The following is a 20,700-nucleotide window of genomic DNA, read 5'->3' as shown; positions in this document are numbered from 1 at the left end:
GTGTTGCTATTATCAAATATATCTTAGCCGAAGAAATAGATGGGCATGTTATCAAATTCTGTGAGGACTCCGCTAGAATAGCTTAACCTCACGCGAAAGACAAATACGGACCTGTAGTTGGCCTGCCCGTAGTTTCTGTCAAGATAGGAGATCACTGTTACCATGGTTTATGTGATATGGGTGCTAGTGTTAGTGCAATACCCCGTTCCCTATATGATGAAATCAAAGATGAGATTGCACCTGCTGAGTTAGAACCCATTGATGTCACTATTACGCTAGCTAATAGAGACACTATTTGCCCTCTCATAATTGTGAGAGACGTAGAAGTCATGTGTGGTAAGACGAAGTATCCTACTGATTTCCTCGTCCTTGCTACTCCACAAGATAGCTTTTGTCCCATCATATTTGGTAGACCCTTTCTCAACACTGTCAATGCTCACATCGATTGCATTAAACAAACTGTCACTATTAGTTTCGAGGGTGTGTCTCATGAATTTAACTTCTCCAAGTTTGGAAGACAACCCCATGAAAAAGAGTCCTCTGGTAGGGATGAAATCATTGCTCTTGCCTCTATTGCCGTACCTCCTACGGATCCTTAAGAGCAATATCTGCTTGAGCATGAAAATGATATGCATATGGAGGAAAGAGATGAGATATATAAAATTGTCTTAGAACAATATCCTATTCTCAAGAATAATCTGCCTGTTGAACTGCTTGGGGATCCTCCCCCACCAAAGGGTGATCCCGTGTTCGAGCTAAAATAGTTACCAGATACTCCTAAGTATGCCTATCTTGATGAGAAGGAGATATATCATGTTATTATTAGTGCTCACCTCTCGAATCACGAAGAGAATAAGTTATTAAAAACTTTGAGGAAGCACCGTGCTGCTATTGGATATACTCTTGATGATCTTATGGGTATTAGCCCCACTCTATGTCAGCACAAGATTAAAACCGATCCTGATTCTAAGCCAGTTGCTGATCATCAACGGAGACTAAATCCGAGGATGAAAGAGGTCGTGAGAAAAGAAATATTGAAGCTTCTCGAAGCAGGAATCATTTATCATGTTGTTCATAGTGATTGGGTAAGTCCAGTACATTGCGTACCTAAGAAGGGAGGTATCACCGTCGTTCCTAATGATAAGAATGAACTAATCCCACAGAGGATTATTACTTGCTATAGGATGGTGATAGACTTCCAGAAACTGAACAAGGCAACTAGGAAAAACCATTATCATTTGCCGTTTATCGACCAAATGCTAGAGAGGCTATCTAAACACACACACTTCTGCTTTCTAGACGGTTATTCAGGTTTCTTGCAAATACCTGTTGCACAATCTGATCAGGAGAAAACCACTTTCACCTGCCCCTTCGGTACCTTTTCTTATAGACGTATGCCTTTTGGCTTATGCAATGCACCTGCACCTTTCAAAGATGTATGATGGCTATATTCTTTGACTTTTGTGGAAAGATTGTTGAGGTTTTCATGGATGATTTGTCCGTTTACGGTTCTTCCTTTGACGATTGCCTCAGCAACCTTAATCGAGTCTTACACAGATGCAAAGATACCAACCTCGTCTTGAACTGGGAGAAGTGCCACTTCATGGTTAATGAAGGCATCGTCTTAGGACACAAAATCTCTAGGGAAGGCATTGAAGTTGATAAGGCTAAGGTTGATGAAATTGAGAAAATGCCTTGCCCAACAAATATCAGAGGTATATGAACTTTCCTAGGTCATGCTGGTTTCTATAGAAGGTTCATTAAAGACTTCTCTAAGATTTCTAGGCCTCTTACCAACCTCTTGCAGAAGGATGTTCCTTTTGTTTTTGACGAGGATTGTGAGGAAGCTTTCGAAATACTTAAGAAGGCCTTGATAACCGCACCTATTGTTCAACCACCTGATTGGAACTTGCCTTTTGAGATCATGTGTGACGCTAGTGATTATGCCGTTGGTGCTGTTCTAGGACAAAGAGTTGACAAGAAGTTGAATGTCATTCACTACGCTAGTAAAACACTAGACAGTGCCCAAAGAAACTATGCCACTACGGAAAAGGAGTTTTTAGCAGTCGTGTTTGCATGCGAAAAGTTCAGATCTTATATAGTTGACTCCAAAGTCACTATTCACTCTGATCATGCTGCTATTAAGTACCTTATGGAGAAGAAGGACGCTAAGCCTAGGCTAATCAGATGGGATCTCCTGCTACAAGAATTTGATTTGCACGTTGTTGACCGAAAGGGTGCTGATAACCCTGTAGCAGATAACTTGTCCAGGCTAGAGAATGTCCTTGATGACCCACGACCTATTGATGACAGCTTTCCTGATGAGCAGTTAAATGTCATCCGCACTTCACATAGTGCACCGTGGTATGCTGGTTACGCAAACTATATCGTAGCCAAATACATACCACCCAGTTTCACCTACCAGCAAAAGAAGAAATTCTTATATGATTTGAGACACTACTTTTGGGATGATCCTCACCTTTATAAGGAAGGAGTACATGGTGTTATTAGACGTTGTGTGCCTGAACATGAACAGGGACAGATCCTGCAGAAGTGTCACTCCGAAGCCTATGGAGGACACCATGCTGGAGATAGAACTTCTCATAAGGTATTGCAATCAGGTTTCTATTGGCCCACTCTCTTCAAGGATGCCCGTAAGTTTGTCTTGTCTTGTGACGAATGCCAAAGAATAGGCAACATCAGTAAGCGTCAGGAAATGCCTATGAACTATTCACTTGTCATTGAACCATTTGATGTGTGGGGCTTTGATTATATGGGACCCTTCCCGAGTTCCAATGGGTATACTCAGATCTTAGTCGCTGTTGATTATGTCACTAAGTGGGTAGAAGCTATCCCCACTAGAAATGCTGATCACCACACCTCTATTAAGATGCTTGAAGAAGTCATTTTCCCAAGATTTGGAGTCCCTAGATATCTGATGACTGATGGCGGTTCACACTTCATTCATGGTGTTTTCCGCAATATGCTTGCTAAGTATGATGTCAACCATAGAGTTGCATCTCCTTATCATCCTCGGTCTAGTGGTCAAGTGCAGTTGAGTAATAGGGAGATCAAATTGATCTTACAAAAGACTGTTAATAGATCTCGAAAGAATTGGTCTAGCAAAATATATGATGCACTATGGGCTTATAAGACTGCTTATAAGAATCCCATGGGCATGTCGCGATATAAAATGGTTTACGGTAAGGTCTGTCATTTACCTCTTGAGCTAGAACACAAAGCTTATTGGGCAATCAAAGAGCTCAACTTTGATTTCAAACTTGCCGGTGAGAAGCGGTTGTTTGATATCAGCTCATTAGATGAATGGAGGGCCCAGGCATATGAGAATGCCAAGTTGGTCAAGGAAAAGGTTAAGAGATGGCACGACAAAAGAATACAAAAACGAGAGTTCAATGTAGGTGATTATGTCCTACTATACAATTCTCGTTTAAGATTCTTCGCAGGCAAGCTTCTCTCTAAATGGGAAGGTCCCTACGTTGTCGAGGAAGTATATCGTTCCGGTGCCATCAAAATCAATAACACGGAAGGCAATTTTCCTAGAGTGGTAAACGGGCAAAGAATCAAGCATTACATCTCTGGTACTCCCATAAATGTTGAGACCAACATCATCAATATCATAACTCCAGAGGAGTACATAAGGGATGTTTATCAGCCTGTTTCATACCCTGAAAACCAAGAGGTATATGTTTCGGTAAGTAATTGGACTTCGAAACTTTTCCAATAGGAAATTTTCTCCGTTTTGGAATTTATGGAAAATTAGAAAAATAAAAAGCAGTCCGGAGAGCGCACGAGGCGGCCACAAGCTTGGTTGCCGCGGCCTCCCCCCTGGCCGCGGCAACAGGGCTTGTGGGCAGCTCATGTGCCTCCCGGACTCCGTTTTCTTGCGGAGCACTCCTTCTGGTCCAGAAAAAATCATTATATATACGCTCGGGGGTTTTGATATCCGTATCGCACAGTTTTCCTCTGTTTTCGTTTCGAGCTTGTTTCTGTCGCAGATCTAGACCATCATGACTTCCCGAAAAGCTCCTAAGGACAAGATCTTCGAGAAGGTCATCAATCGCTACCTCACGGAAGTGCTGAAACACCCTCAATCTATTAAGATGAGCGAGGGGATGTTGCACATCCGTGATGTGAGGGGCCTAAGAAGACCGGAAGCATGGAGACGAGGCTCGAAGCAATGGAGCAACAAGTCTTCAAGTGCCAAGGGATGGTGGAGCGTAGACTCAACGTCAACCACATGATGATCACAGAGTTCACCAGCAATCACAAGATGGATGCCATTGATATTGGGAAGCACCTCTCCAGGCTCTATGACAGGGTTGATAAACTCCAGGGCCAGATCTATGACGTGCAGAACCAAAACTGTGAGTATGAGTATAGATTTAAATCAATACGGTTGGCTGCAGATTTGAGGATTCCGACGACTCAATCATCCTGCCATGATGGAGCACCTATGCCTTGGAAGACGGAGGATCAGACTACTCCAACACCACCACCACCATCACCACCAAAGGAAGATAACTAAGCATTGGTATGGGCAATCCCCTTGGCTTTTGCCAAGCTTTGGGGAGTTGCCCTGGTATCGTATCACCTTTATATCTTTTGTTTTTACCTTTGTTTTAGTTCTTTCCTTTTCAGTTTTTTGTTTGTTCTCTTAGTGGAATAAGTCTTTAGTGTTTTAGTTTTAGTCTTTTGTCTTGTGTCTCTCCCTATGTATTCGAGCTTGCGAGCTATATAATAAAGAGTATCTTAGTCAAGGGCTTTGTTTTGTGCCGTGATCAAAAGTATAAAAAGAACGATATCATGAAAAATCATGAGATGATTTTATGGAAAGTGATAGCTTCACATATAACAAGTATGATGATTGAAACTTGTTGAGAATAGACCAACATAGACCCAGTCATTGTTGCAATTAATAAGAAGTAATAGAGAAAGAGAGGTTCACATATAAATATATCATCTTGGACAATTCTATAATTGTGAGCACTCACCAAACTATTACATGCCTAGAAGTAGATGTTGGACAAGGAAGACAACATAATGAATTGTGTTTGCTTGGTTCCAAACAATGTTATATGATTAGAGATCCCTTAGCATGTGACGATTGCTTCCACCTCATATTAGCCAAAACTCCCTGCACCAAGTAGAGATACTACTTGTGCATCCATAAACCTTCAACCCAGTTTTGCCATGAGTGTCCACCATACCTGCCTATGGATTGAATAAGATCCCTCAAGTAAGTTGTCATTGGTGCAAGCAATAAAAATTGCTCTCTAATATGTATGATCTATTAGTGTGTGGAAAATAAGCTTTGTACGAATTTGTGATGAGGAAGACATAAAAGCGACAGACTGCATAATAAAGTTCTTTATCACAGGATGCAATATAAAGTGACGTTCCTCCGCACTAAGAGGACACGCATCCAAACCTCAAAAGTGCATGACAACCTCTGCTTCCCTCTGCGAAGGACCTATCTTGTACCTTTACTTTTTGCCCTTGTAAGAGTCATGGTGATCTTCACCAATTCCTTATTTCGCCTTTATCTTGGCTAACGTCATATGCTTGGGAAAGATCTATATTCATATATCAACTTGGAGCTGAGTACTTATGCTTTATTATTGTTGACTTTACCCTTGAGGTAAATGGTTGGGAGGCAAACTATAAGCCCCTATCTTTCTCTGTGTCCAACTGAAACTTCGATACCATGAGTACCACGTGAGTTGTAACAATTGTGGAAAACAAAAGAGATGATTGAGTATGTGGATTTTCCTTACAAGCTCTTATTTGACTCTTTCCGATGTTATGATAAATTGCAATTGCTTCAATGACTTTGGACGGTTGTTGGCCACTTCTCGGTAAGGTTTTTGTTTCATACTTTGCTTTGTGAAGGAATTGTTACTTTCCCATAAGAATCTCTATGATGCATTGCTGTTCTATGTGTGATCATGATGCCTTCATGTACGTATTTTGTTTTATCGACACCTTCATCCCTAAACATGTGGACATGTTTGGGTCTTGGTTTTTGCTTGAGGACAAGCGAGGTATAAGCTTGGGGGAGTTGATACGTCCATTTTGCATCATGCTTTCATGTTGATATTTATCGCTTTATGGACTGTTATTATACTTTGTGGAACCTTACTTATGCCTTTTCTCTCTTATTTTGCAAGGTTTATTTGAAGAGGGAGAATACCGGCAGCTGGAATTCTGGACTGGAAAAAGGAGCAAGTCTGAGTGCTCTATTCTGCGCAACTCCAAATGCCCTGAAAATCAACGTGGATTTTTTTGGAATTTTATAAAAAATACTGGGCGAAAGAAGTGTCAGAGGGGAGCAACCAGGGGCCCACAAGCCTGGTTGCCGCGTCCTACCCCCCTGGCCGCGGCAACAGGGCTTGTGGGCACCCTGGCGGCCCATTGGCCCCCCTCTTTTGCTATATGAAGGGTTTCGTCCGGAAAAAAATCAGGGTGGAGCTTTTTCGTGGATTCTCCGCCGCCACGAGGCGGAACTTGAGAAAATCCAATCTAGAGCTCCGGCAGGACGATCCTGCAGGGGAAACTTCCCTCCCGGAGGGGGAAACCGTCGCCATCGTCACCACCAACACTCCTCTCGTCGGAGTGGAGGCATCTCCATCAACATCTTCATCAGCACCATCTCCTCTCAAATCCCTAATTCATCTCTTGTAACCAATCTCTGTCTCGTGACTCCGATTGATACTTGTAAGGTTGCTAGTAATGTTGATTACTCTTTGTAGTTGATGCTAGTTGGATTACTTGGTGGAAGAGTTTATGTTCAGATCCTTGATGCTATTCATTACACCTCTGATCATGATTATGATTATGCTTTGTGAGTATTTACTTTTGTTCCTGAGGACATGGGATAAGTCATGCTAATAATAGTCATGTGAATTTGGTATTCGTTCGGTATTTTGATATGTTGTATGTTGTTTTTCCTCTAGTGGTGTTATGTGAACGTCGACTACATAACACTTCACCATATTTGGGCCTAGAGGAAGGCATTGGGGAGTAGTAAGTAGATGATGGGTTGCTGGAGTGACAGAAGCTTAAAACCCAGTCTATGCGTTGCTTCGTAAGGGGCTGATTTGGATCCACTAGTTTAATGCTATGGTTAGACGTTGTCTTAATTCTTCTTTCGTAGTTGCGGATGCTTGCGAGAGGGGTTAATCATAAGTGGGATGCTTGTCCAAGTAAGGGCAGTACCCAAGCGCCGGTCCACCCACATATCAAACTATCAAAGTAACGAACGCGAATCACATGAACATGATGAAACTAGCATGACAGAAATTCCGGTGTGTCCTCGGGAGCGTTTTTCCTCTTATAAGACTTTCTTCAGGCTTGTCCCTTGCTACAAAAGGGATTGGGCCACTTGCTGCACCGTTGCTACTACTTGTTACTTGTTACTTTTCGCTTGCTATGTTTCACCTCACTACACCATCACTTGTTACCGCTACTTTCAGTGCTTGCAGTTATTACCTTGCTGAAAACCGTTTATCAGAGCCTTCTCCTCCTCGTTGGGTTCGACACTCTTACTTATCGAAAGGACTACGATTGATCCCCTATACTTGTGGGTCATCACACTTGGCACTGAGTTAATAAGTTAGTCCCCAAAAAGATATAAAAGGCATACAAAACATCCAAAGTTTGACAAGATAATAGCATGAAATCATCAAAAAATATAGATACGTTGGATACGCATCAAACATCCACGAGGTTGTGTCCCCCGTGCCATCCGGAAACACCACTTGGTTTAAAAGATTCCATAGGTAAGCCCTGGCGTACCTCTCCACAACATCCGTACTAGCACCCTTTGGGCACTTGCGAAAATGTTCCTGTATCCACGAGAACAACACGTCGGATGGCCTAGGATCCTTCCTGGTTTCATGAGTCCACGACTCATGTTCAACACCAACCAATGCTGCAACCCGTTGTCGCCATCCATCAGACCTAACCTTCCTAGTAAGAGCCCTGCCCTCGATCGAAAGCCCGGTGATCATATCAATATCCTCCAAAGTTATGGTCATCTCACCAAGAGCAAGGTGAAAAGAGTGCGTCTCAGGCTTCCAACGGTCCGTAAGGGTGGTAAGGGATGTGGTGCTCAACCATGGTGGTGTGCCTTTAAAGTTGAGCACAAACTAAAGAAGATCCATTCTTCTAAAATAAGGCTCGTACCGAGGGTCATATAAGAGAGATTCATTCGGGTTGTGCCCCCTCAACCGAAGTAGTGGAGGAACCTAAACAAACAAACACATAATTTATTACTTCTCACAACTTGTCACAATATGAAAATCAACCAATATAGAAAGATAATCATCAAGACCAGGATAATTACCTCCCCTCTTTCCACTAGCACCGCACGATGCTTCTGCTCATAGAAATCATCAAGGCTCGGATATTTATCCGGCTGAAACATCCTAAATAATATAAACAAATACTTTTAGGATATGCATTCACCATCACACTTGCAACTATAAAAAATACACAAATTTACATCATGATTCGCAATGCACTCATTCTTGGCCAACCCTCATCCGTACTACTAAATCATATGATACTAGACAACTAAATCATCACCAAAATTTGTTTTACTAGAAAACCTAGGTTGCACCTAGTGCCATAAAAAGCTCAAAAAAATACAAAGTTATTGCAAGAAGTGATTGGAGGGATTGAAGGAGCTTACCGGCCTCTTCGATTTGCCCCAAAGATTCGCAAAAATGGTTGAGGGAGGAGGAAGATCGAAGGGGGGGGGGTCGGGAGGAGGAGAGAGGCGTTTTTCACCTTTGTTCGCAGGGAGGAGAGGAGGAAGAGCGGGTGGATGGGTGGGTGGTGGGGCGGGCCGAAACAGATATAGGCCGTAGAAACGCTAGGCTGCTTGACGTTGCGGTTGTGGTCGAAAACGCGCAGTAGTCTGGCGTTGCCGTTGTGGCCGGCAACGCAGAGTGGACCGGCGTTTCATAGTTTACCAGCGACGCCGCGGACTGTGGTACTACCTCCGTCACGGTTTAGAAGGCACAGTTAAATTTACGTGCATTTCCATAATAGACAAGGTTTAAGGCGCATTGCATTTACTCCTAATAGCTAATTAATATTTCGTTGTACTACTTCTATATGCATGAATGCTTTTTTAAACTCATTTCACATACCTCAATGTAATTAGATCGATCTTAAATGTTTCCCTATTTTTTGGATATTTATCTCCAAAGCTTCCTCACAGGCCACAGCCGCTACGGTCTTCTGGCCTGCTTGGGCCCACGACCACGTTGCCAGCTTCCAGTCGGCCAGGAGGCCATTGACTCGCCCACACCAGCGGAAGCGGCATCTCGCACGGGGCTCCACCTCCCCTCGTCGTTCCCGCACCAAACGCCAGCGAGTCCACCTCCACCTCCACCTCCACCTCACCCTTCTCTCTCTGGAGCGAGCCGGCACGGCAGCCTCGTAGCTGCACGCCTGCACGTCCCTCTCCGCCCCTCACCTCGCGCCGCGCCCACACTCCCACGAGGGCCTCGAAGCTCTCGCCTTCCACGCGGCGCGGCCAATGCGAACGCGGCGTCGCGGGCGCCAGTAGCACAGCATCCCCCCCGGCCCGGTCGGGTCAACCCCGCCGTCGTCGTCCACGCGGGCGGGGGGTATGGGGCGCAACAGCGAAACGTCGGTGGCCGGAGAGGGGAGCGGGAGCGGCGACCTTCGGAGGAGGAGAGGGGGCCGGGACGGGGCGGGCGCCTCGTCCTCGTCTTCCTCCTCCTTCGCCGAGGGGACGAGGGAGTTCGTGCTGAGCTCCATGGACGAGAGGTTCTCCGGATCGGTCGACGCCGATGGGTTCCCCTCCTCGCGTCGTGAAGGTTCGCCTCGAGTTTTTTTTTTTTTTGTTCTGTGCCTGGTCCCTGGTGGGCGCATGATCTGTAAGGATTCAGCAATACACCTGTGTTCTGAATTTGAGACGTCAGGGGGTTTATATTCAGAAAGGCAAACCTTGCCTTTGGTGTCGTCGAGTTCAGTATCACTGACAATGTAAATGTCTGACGGATTGGGTGGTTTACGTTATAGTATGAAAAAAGGGGCCTGCCTTTATGCTTTTAGTCAAGGTAACCTCGAAATATTGAAGTGGAAGAGTTCAGCCCAAGGTGTAAACCGTAGTGTTGAGTGTAGCTGGTAGCTGCGCTAGGCCTTATAATTTTGCTCCTGCTGTGGAGAACTAGTGGACTGGTTATCATTACAATATTTTGATTTTGATTTCTGTGGTTCATCCTAGTCATGTTCTTTCTTTATCAAGCTATAGTGATTTCAGTTCCTCCTAAAAGGAATAATCGTGTTTTGAATGGAACTGTACGGAACACCATGTAGAAATCATCTGTCTCAAACGGTCAATGTTTTTTTTTTTGAGAGAACTCAAATTCTCAATGTTAGTGTTGCAATTTACTCTCTCCGTCCCATAATATTAGAGCGTTTTTGACACTACACTGTGTCAAACATGCTCTTATATTATGGGATGGAGGGAGTAGTTCCCAATTGTATCAGTTGGGTCGACTGATGACGCCACTTTGCTCTCTATTCAGAATTAAGTCATTTTCGCTTGTTAAAAAAAATCTGGAAAATCAACTAATAGAACAACAGAAATGTTAACGTGTACAGCACAATTACCTTATTCTGTATGTGCATTTTTTCTCTGAAACATCATTGTTTATAGCGTTGTTCTGGATTTCTACAGGATTCGGGCATAGTAAATCCACAACTGCAACTTCTGGTCGTTTTAGAGGACAAGATCATGCTTTTGTAAGATCATACTCTGATAGGTTGCTTAAATGTGACCTCACGTTGGATATGCTATCAGAAAATGATAAGGTAAGCCTGCTAGCACATACTTTGATTGATACCTTTGCACATTTGGTATACCATGTGTTATTTTTCCTCAAGAACTGTTTACATGCTGTGAAATTTGTCAGTCAGTCTGTATTTTTACCAGTGATGCAATAGTTTTGTTGACCTTCTAATATTAAGAGTTGGTGGTAGTGCATACTAGCCTCCTCCAGTGGAGTGATATATAGCTGCAGTTATGACTCTGTCTGCTCGGTTATGCTTGTCCCAAGAATAGATTGATGTTTGGTCTGCTGTTTACCACAATCTTGGCAGACTAGAGCTTTGTTTTAGTTGAGAAGAATTTGTGAACATTCAGGTTCGTCATACTATTTGTTATAACTACTCTTTGTTGTTTGGTATTTCAGATGAAGATAATTGAGAAATTGGTAAAGATCCAGAAAGATGGTACACTGGAGGTAGATGTGATCCGTAGTGCCCTTGTTGCCTCTGAACTCTCAGAGATTGATGCTTTTGGTTCTGTCCCGTGTGATGTTGAAGAAGTTAAATCTGGATTCAGCAAGTCTGTCCCAAAGTTGAAGATTGCTATACTTGTCGTTGGAACACGAGGGGATGTTCAGCCGTTTATAGCATTAGCTAAACGACTTCAGGCAAGTGAACCTGCAACTGCCTCTTAGAGATCCCAAATAACTTCATTGGTATGCACTCAAATAAATAGAAGTTAAGTTTGTTAAGCTTCATGCACTAGCCAACGCAACCAAAAGTCCTAACTGATGGAACGGGCTAGACAGTGCACATATACACTTAAACATCCCCTCGAGCAGCAACAATTTTTAGACAAATTGCGAAAGCCAGGACTTGAACTCAAGACCTTAGCTCCGATACCATGTTAAGCTTCATGCACTAGCCAACGCAACCAAAAGTCCGAAATAATGGAATGGGATACATAATCCACATATACACTTGAACAAAGTTCACATAATTTCTCTGGAATTTCTAGATGATGGGATTGTTACTACCTGCCCCGCGGTTGACGTTATCAGCGGGCTGATGCCTGTCAGCTATTCTTTGAAATCACAACTATGTTGATTGTTTACTCAGAGCATCTACACCCCCTCCCTTCCTCGTCCCTATATGTCCAGGCAGACAGCCCAGACACCGCCTGGACAGAAGAGAGAGAGAGAGTAAAAACGCCTACCCAACCGGACCCCTCACTTTGTTTCCATATGCCTGGGCTGTCCGCAAACCCCCAAAACCAACCCATATGCGGGGAGGATATGAGGGTGTCCGGGTGTGTCCGAGCAGTTTGCCATGTCGGATTTGGCTCACCCCGGACCACCTTTTCTCTTTCTTTCTTTCTGTGTTTCTTCTTTCCTCTCCCTGGTGGGACCACAAACTACCCCCACCAATCATATGCATGTGTCGGGACAATTTGGGGACATGGCTGTGTCTTGTGTGCATGGACAAATAGGAGCTCAAAGCAAACATGCCTGGACAGCATCCGGACGTGTCTGTGGACATATAGGGGGGCCAAATTAGCCCATCGTGATTGTAGATGCTCTCATCTGCAGCACTATCCAACATTTGTGTAGCACAGTTTTACACGCATAAGATGGCTTCGTCGACCTATAGTTAATTAAAGGAAGAAAAACTCAGCAGGTGTCTACCTTGGAGGTGCTCAGTTTGACCCCCCTTGAGCTGTTCACAGAAAAGAAAGACATCAGCATTGCTGTTTAAGTTTTCAAGTATAAAAATAATCATGTTGTCCTACAGCATCTTCAGTCTTCGCAAAGACAAAGAAATATATCGTTCCAGTATCATGTGTAACTGTCAGAAAATAACATACTGATTTTAGCCTATCTTATATGTACACATGTCAGTACATCTTCTTCATCTTCTTAACAGAAATAATGATATTTTCTGCAGGAATTTGGTCACCATGTTAGATTGGCATCGCATGTGAACTTCCGTACTTTTGTGAAATCAGCTGGTGTTGACTTCTACCCATTGGGTGGTGATCCACGAATTATGGCCCAGTGTATGTTTGCCGTCTATTGCCCTTATATATGCATTTGGCTATTTTTTCTTGACTAGATTGTACGACTTTGGAGAATGTTTTGCATGTGATAATCAACTTATTATTAATAATAATAATGACAAGACATCACAACTTTTACTTTTGTTCTCTAAGAAAAAGATATCGTCTAATTTTAAGCAAATTAAATGTGTAAATGTGCACATAGTCACACTCGATCAGTAAGGTATGCACTTTCAACTGCAGACATGACAAAAAACAAAGGGTTTTTAATGGCCGCTCCCACAGAGATTTCTGTTCAAAGAAAGCAGGTCAAGGAAATCATTTTCTCTCTTCTACCTGCATGCACAGAACCTGATTTGGATACTGGAATACCTTTCAGAGCTCAGGCAATAATAGCAAATCCTCCTGCCTTAGGTTTGTCTGTCAATCACTACACTTTTCCTTAGCTTCATGTTATAAGTTTTTTGTAACCATTGTTGATTTAATTAACATGTTCTTGTACCAAACTACATGTATATCCTATGTAACTGTGTGCCTAGTTGTCACAGTAATAAATACCTTTATATATGTGGCCTAAGCCTCAGATCGAATCTTAATCTCTACTTTATCTTTTCCATTTCACTGAAGACTGAACTAATTTCGCCTTCAAAGTTCTACCATCTCGAAGAGTAACTCAAAACTTTGAAGATTTAAATGGTTCAGTGACCCAATACCATAGTGTAATCGATTACCTTTCTGGCATGTGTTGTCTTGTGCATTCATACAACATTTACATAGAGTGTGACTCTTAATACTATTGTAGTGTTGTGTCCTCCTAACAAATAATCGTATTATTCCAGGACATCTTCATATTGCCGAGGCACTTGGGGTACCTCTGCACATCTTCTTTACTTTTCCATGGACGTAAGTCTGTACTGTTTTCACTGCCAGCTTGAAAACGTTTCACAATTTTAATATGCCGTCATGTTTATCCTGTGAAGACTGCAGATCACTTTTTTTTCTGCATGTGTCTCAGTTGCTGTTGATTGCATTAAAATATAATTTTTTGTACCGAATCCCTCGGGAACTGCTCACTGTAATACTGCACAAAGAACAGCGGGAGTTATACTCTTCATACTGTTTACTGGTCTAATCTAGAATATTTTGCTGATTCCATAAGAATACTTCCAACAGCTATCAGCCTATCACAGTTGACTCCCATGGAAGGTCCAATGAGTTTGAGGACTATCCTTTGTAAAGTATAACGTTAGTCAAGAACCTGAACGAGTTGTTATACCTTAACCTTGCACTTTTTAATCTAAATATCTTAACTTGTAGTGAAAAACTCAAAATGCCCTAACCTTTAGCTTTGTACAGGATTTTAGGCATTTCTCTCATGCATGCTAGCTTATCTCTTCTGGCTACAGAGTGTTAACAGGGTCATGAAAGATGTGCTCTTTGGAAATTGTAGCGACTCGATGATACTGTAAAAAATAAAACAACACTCTGCATACTAATAAATACTCCCTCTGTCCCACAATATAAGAGCGTTTTGCAAGCTGACATAGCTTGCAAAACGCTCTTATATTGTGGGATGGAGGGAGTATTTGTGATGTACTACTATTTAAGTGAGGTTGCTCTATATGTTTCCTAATTGTTAATGTTTGTAGGCAGGCCAACTAATGAGTTCCCTCATCCATTGGCTCGAACCCCTCAGAGTGCAACCTACAGGGTACATCCTTAACCTTTTCACTATTGTGCGCGTGCCTTTTAAACATGTGAATTAGTCCATTTCTGTATATGATCGTGGAATTGTTCTGTCTCAGTTTTCCTCCAAAATATGGATATTCAGATTCTGACATCTTTACCCCTTGGCTTCAGCTATCCTACCTTATTGTGGATTTAATTATTTGGTGGGGCACAAGAGGATTCATAAATGATTTCAGAAAGAAGTTAAACTTGTCCCCTATTGCTTACTTCAGCACGTACCATGGATCCATATCACACTTACCTACAGGATACATGTGGAGTCCTCACCTTATGCCGAAGCCAAATGGTATCCTGATATTACTTTAGTTAACTTCGCGATCCTCAGTATGTATTACTTAATAACTTGAAATTGATTGACCACATCTATACCCATCATTCAACAAGCTTCCACATACATGGCATAATACCTTTTTTGTCCCATGTATCCTCATTTTTGAGCTTATTTTGAGTGTAAACATATGCATATACTATCTTTATTCCGATAGATTCCTTTCTGATCTTTAAATTTGGCTAAACTGCACCTTACCCATGAACTTTTTGAGGAGACACATGTTGAAATTTTATATTGGGTCTAGGAAAGGTTATTTGTCCAAGGTTTTGCTGAATACGCCTCATTTGGAAGATTAAGAACTGAACGGGAAGGACTGAACACTAACTCCACTAGTGCTAATTGTCTAGTTTAGGTTTCTGAATTCTATATCGTAGAATATTCTAACTTAGCTATTGAAAAATAAATATTGTCAAGATTTAGCAATAAGTAGCAAGATGGGATGGGAACACTCAAATCACAGAGCTGTGGATTATTTTATGCTCCCATTTGAAGTCATTACTTCTCTTGACAGCTTCCGTTTACTTTAAACATACTTGATCATCATGGCACGTCACTCATATCTTTGAGCTAATAGTTTTTCCCATGGATCGAGAATTGTGTTTGAGACTGTATGGTCACAAAAGCAGTCATCCGACGCATTGTACCTTAAAGAGGTTGTTCGGAAACTCTTATCTTCAAGGACCTCCATTGCTCATTTGGCTGGGCTCGAATAATTTATCTTCTAGTTTTGGGTTCTCTTTACTAAACAATTAGTCACTTGAAAGGTGTGAAAGCTTACCCATGACTATTTGTTTAGTTCGAGTTCACGAGTACTCATGTATGATTCTATAACTTTTACGAAAAATCACGATACTGCAATGCTCTCATTCGATTATAGTGACTCGTGCTTCATGAACGTAGTGACCCTGTTCTCTCAGCTGTGGTTTACTCAGGGATAGGAAAACATCACGTCATTGCAAAATTTATGCTTTAATAATTGGATTTATGTTGGCCGTGCTAACTACATTCTTGTCTGCAGATTGGGGTTCTCTAGTGGATGTCGTGGGATATTGCTTCTTAAATCTTGGCACAAAGTATCAACCGCCGCCAGAGCTCTCACAGTGGCTTGAACAAGGTTCCAAACCGATATACATCGGTTTTGGTAGCATGGTATGGAACTATGTGAAAAGATCTTATGATGATGATAAAACAGTTGAATAACTTGATATTTTGCCTCATTTACAACAATTAATATGGATAGTAGGGAGTATTGTATTTAGTAATTCTGACTCTGCATCTCTTTTGCTACATGTATTGCATTTCTCAGACCATGCGAGTTACACCTCTGTTTAGTTGGTTCCTTGAACTGTAATTATCTTTCATGGGCACTATTTCACCATTCTGAATCACAATACATATGTTTATATTTTTTCCCCATGATGAATGTACTAGCTATTGAAGATATATATTTATATCTTGTATACTTACATTTATGAATGATGATAAACCATTCTAGGCCTCTAAGAACTGGAAATCATGCCAACGGTGGTCATTACTTGATATACTAATCATGTTATGATGCTAATGTGTCTGGGTTGCTACTTAATACCCCCTCCTTCCCGAATTACCTGTCGCAGAAATAATGTATCTAGACATATTATTAGTTCTAGATACATCCCTCTCTATCCGTTTTTGCGGCAAGTAATTCAGGACGGAGGGAGTACTAATGTATAACCTACATAGATTGTAAGACCAGATGACTATAGCTTTAATAGGAGAGTAGTGGAATTGTTGATTCATCCCTTCATGCGCATCTCGATCTCTATCCTTTAGTTCCTTATCACGAGGATTCTGTTTACTTTCCAAGTTAGCCAATATTATCTACTCCCTCCGTCCCAAAATAAGTGTCTTAAGCTTAGTACAATATTGTACTAGAGCTAGTACAAAGTTGAGACAGTTATTTTGGGACGGAGGGAGTAATAAATAAAGGGAGATAGGTTGCATGAGGAAACCATAAAAGGAGCTCGACTTCAGAGTCTCACTCAGGGTCTTACACACCATGGGTAAGAGACCCACCGTGTGCACTAGGTCCCCACGCCTCCATCTCCCCCCCCCCCCCCCCCCCCCGCCCCCCTCAGTGGAAGAGCCAGGATTCCGAGGAAAGGTATCATAAGTTGAAACAAATTACAATTTAAAATATGTCTAATTACCACAGTGCGGAAACAAATTCCAACAGTTTTGATCATCTGGCTACTTTTTTTGTCTACTTTCAATCCAAATTTCTTTTCATCTGGTAACCTGCTATATGTACCGGAAACTGAGTTAGCAATGTAAAGTCTGTAGTCTGGAGTACAAAAGAGATGAGTTTTGCCAAAAGTTTCCGCAAGATATAGAAGAAAAAGCAAGATCACTATGCATTAGAACCTACCAAACCTAAAACGGGTTGATAGAATATTAGCAGATATTTTTCCCTGCTTTTGTTTTGTTGATATGAGACAAGAGTAACTATCTAATTCTTATTATGTGGTGTATTTTTTTTGTTTGAAGCCTCTTGATGATGAAAAAAAGGTCAGTACTATCATTTTGGATGCACTAAGAGAAACAGGACAGAGAGGAATCATTAGCCGTGGTTGGGGAGATCTTGGAAGTTGTAAGTTACTGTATGCATCATTTTTAAATTGTGGGGGCAGCCAATCTTTGTATGTACTCTGATATATGGGCACTCTTCTATAGCATTGCTGTCGTAGACTGATGTACATCTTGTAGAAACTTACACAGGTATTACCTCTGTTTGGAATTAACTGTCGTTGAAACGAGTGTATATAGACGCGCTTCAGTGTGTAGATTCACTCATTTCAGCGACAGTTAATTCTAAACGGAGGGAGCAGTTAGAAAAGAGTTATCACTGGTACACATTTTGCCCCTTTGCCTTGTTATTTATGTATGCAACTTGTCTCTGCAGTTTCAGAAGTTCCAGGTGACGTCTTCATTTTGGAAGATTGTCCCCATGACTGGCTGTTTCCGCGTTGTACTGCAGTTGTGAGTACTATTTCAACACCATTATTTGTTGACTTCAGGAATTTTCATAAAGTGGTTCAGCAGGATACTGAATTTTGTGCGGTTCTCTAATGTCAAAGAAAAATTAGGAAGTTGTGGAAGAAATTTTCTCTAACTGTCAAAAGTCATAACTTAATATCACAGTTTATTCATTTAAGCATGTCAAGAATGAATTTCTTCATGACTCGGTCTTGCTTACGATGGTTTTGGGCTGCTTGAGAGTGTCTAATGGACGAAAGCATGAAGTAAAATGAGAAGTTGTCTTCTTCACTATAACCATTACCTTTCTACTCCCTTTATGTGCTATAACTTCCTTGGTAACGACTTTTATAAACAACTATGAAATTAATTATTACAAACCTCCAGTTAGCAGCTATATATTCCTTGGCATAACCAGACAGATCAGTATATGCTGGTACAGCACCAAAGGTTTGAGTATAGTATGGTAGCAGACATCACCAAGAACATTTTGGGGTGTAACTTACAACAGGTTTGACATATTTCAGTTATGTGAACCCTGTGACCATACTTTTCAAAACAAAACTGGTGAGGTCACCCACTGAACCACCAGCTTGGGTGGTCTGACTGTATATTTGACTATGTACAGCTAGTAGTTGTACCATGGTGGAATAAGGACGTGTGCTGAAGAGCCAAGACTTTCTGCTCATATGCTCTGAACAAAATTGTCTTGTACCAATATTTTAAGAAAACGGTCTAGTAGCTGAACCAGTACTTTCAGTTAATCCCGCTCTGGGATGCTTTTGAGAATATACTTGTTCCTCTAAACTACGCTTGTAACACCCAATAGTAGTAATGTAGTACTTCTGTTTCTGGAGACAGTTACTAATGAGGTTGTATGCTTGTTTATAAGGTACATCATGGTGGAGCAGGTACCACAGCTGCAGGCCTGATAGCTGGGGTAAGCTACTAATCTGCACTATCGATAGATAGAAGTTGAACGCACATAAAATGTTTTATTTGACATGATGGCTTCAAACTTTTGAACACAAAACATGTTACTCACCAGCCACCACTGGAACAAAACCATATGAAAGATTCAGCTAACAATATAATCTGCAACTTCTGTAAAACAAAACTCATTATCCTGATGCTTGTTATGAACGGTACCCTCGATGTACAAGGTCTCTTTACCATTCACTATCACCATTCTTTTGTGAATGTACTTGACTGCTATTTGTGCTGTTAACAGTGTCCAACCACCGTAGTGCCTTTTTTTGGCGACCAGTTCTTCTGGGGCGAGATAGTTCATGCGCGCGGTGTGGGTCCTGTACCTATCCGTGTGACAGAGCTTACTACCGAAGCACTTTCAAATGCTATCAGATTCATGCTTGATCCTGAGGTAGCAGTACTTTTCATGCTTTTTGTATATTCTGTGTTTCAAGACATTTATGATGTGCTCATTTGCCATCTTCACCACATAGGGATTTATCTTGTTATTCTTATGACGCATAAACACATTCCTTGGTAATGAGCAGATGCAGTTTTGTGTTAACTGATCCTGCTACTTTGCTGAAGGTAAAATCACGATCAATGGAACTGGCGATAGCAATAGGGAATGAAGATGGTGTCGCAGCCGCAGTAGACTCATTTCACCGACACCTGCCTTCAGAACTCCCACTTACTCCACCACCCGCCCCTGTAGAAGAAGAGCGGCTAGACCTGCTTCAATTGCTTGCTCGATATCTTGAGAAGTGTTGTCTCCCGTTCAATTCTTAGTTGTCCATAGGGTAGGTATGGGTTCAATTTATTTATTTATTTCTGTGGTTAGGAAACAGAAATTAGTGTCTTGTAAAATTTGAGCGAGCGAAACAAACTCTAGTTCATCATCCATGCCAGTCGTCCAATCTCCCTTTTCCAGTGTGAATATTGATAATAAGGGCGTGTTGTAGCTTTGGCGATTTTTTTGGTGTATTACAAATAAGCAGCTTTCCTGTACATGGAATTTTGGATCTTAAAGAATTGTTGGACACATTCACCTTTTGCCACCTTTGTGTATCTTGGGGCCTTGGGGAGTGAAGTATACCTTTGACATTGGTACTTCCAAAATGCAAGTCGGAGATAAAGATCCTATACTTTCCCAAGCCTGCTCTTTTCAACGTGAGTTTAATCTAGAGGTAAGTTTTTTGGAATCAAAAGCTATATTTTTAATGGATTACATATACTAGTTTATATCGAAATAACAAAAACATCTTTATCTCGTACTCCCTTCGTCCCAAAATAAGTGACTCAACTTTATACTAACTTTAGTATAAAGATAGTACAAAGTTGAGTCCCTCATTTTGGAACGAAAAAGTTTTTTTTACCGGAGCCGGTAGCTACCAGTGAAGCATCCACCGTAGGTGCCCTTTTAGGGATGTGTGTCCTTGTTTTGTGTATAAGAGAGATAAATGTGAATACACAAGAATACATGTGGGCCTTCTGCATTTAATTGTCAGCTTTATGTTAGATGAGAGAAATGATGGAGAGAAGACCGGTTGCATGCATGTGCTTAAAAAATATCTCCCCCCCCCCCATCCAAAAACTTCTATTTAATTTCATTGTGGAAATTTGGATGATAGATATCTTTTGAATCAAAACTTCAAATTTAATATCTTTTATATATTTTAATTCGTAGCGAGAAGATCTTTAGAACAAGATCCATTTTGGATACATTTGAACTAGTTTTAATTTCACCGATTTC

General features: G+C 41.5%; 1 protein-coding gene across 1 annotated transcript; it reads left to right on the top strand.

Moving 5' to 3' along the window:
- Positions 1-9,354: 9,354 nt before the first annotated feature.
- Positions 9,355-19,995, top strand: LOC123444798 (sterol 3-beta-glucosyltransferase UGT80B1). The gene is made up of 14 exons (XM_045121646.1): positions 9,355-9,872; positions 10,739-10,872; positions 11,253-11,495; positions 12,772-12,883; positions 13,127-13,297; positions 13,723-13,786; positions 14,537-14,594; positions 14,744-14,918; positions 15,982-16,112; positions 17,490-17,592; positions 17,905-17,981; positions 18,871-18,918; positions 19,210-19,359; positions 19,536-19,995. The coding sequence occupies exons 1-14, from the start codon at positions 9,662-9,664 to the stop codon at positions 19,734-19,736; spliced, it is 1,878 nt and encodes a 625-aa protein (XP_044977581.1). The 5' UTR covers positions 9,355-9,661; the 3' UTR covers positions 19,737-19,995.
- Positions 19,996-20,700: the final 705 nt, after the last annotated feature.

The sequence above is a fragment of the Hordeum vulgare genome, chromosome 3H (assembly GCF_904849725.1).
Source record: "Hordeum vulgare subsp. vulgare chromosome 3H, MorexV3_pseudomolecules_assembly, whole genome shotgun sequence".
Lineage (NCBI taxonomy): Eukaryota > Viridiplantae > Streptophyta > Magnoliopsida > Poales > Poaceae > Hordeum > Hordeum vulgare.
The sequence above is the reverse complement of the archived record's forward strand: the minus strand, read 5'-3'. Positions and strand labels throughout refer to the sequence as shown.

Excerpts from the sequence above, each read along its gene's own strand:
- LOC123444798 (XM_045121646.1), top strand. The coding sequence starts at position 9,662 with ATGGGGCGCAACAGCGAAACGTCGGTGGCCGGAGAGGGGAGCGGGAGC. Across the intron at positions 17,593-17,904 it reads TTGGGGAGATCTTGGAAGTT|TTTCAGAAGTTCCAGGTGAC; the intron begins GTAAGTTACTGT and ends TTGTCTCTGCAG. Across the intron at positions 18,919-19,209 it reads CTGCAGGCCTGATAGCTGGG|TGTCCAACCACCGTAGTGCC; the intron begins GTAAGCTACTAA and ends TGCTGTTAACAG.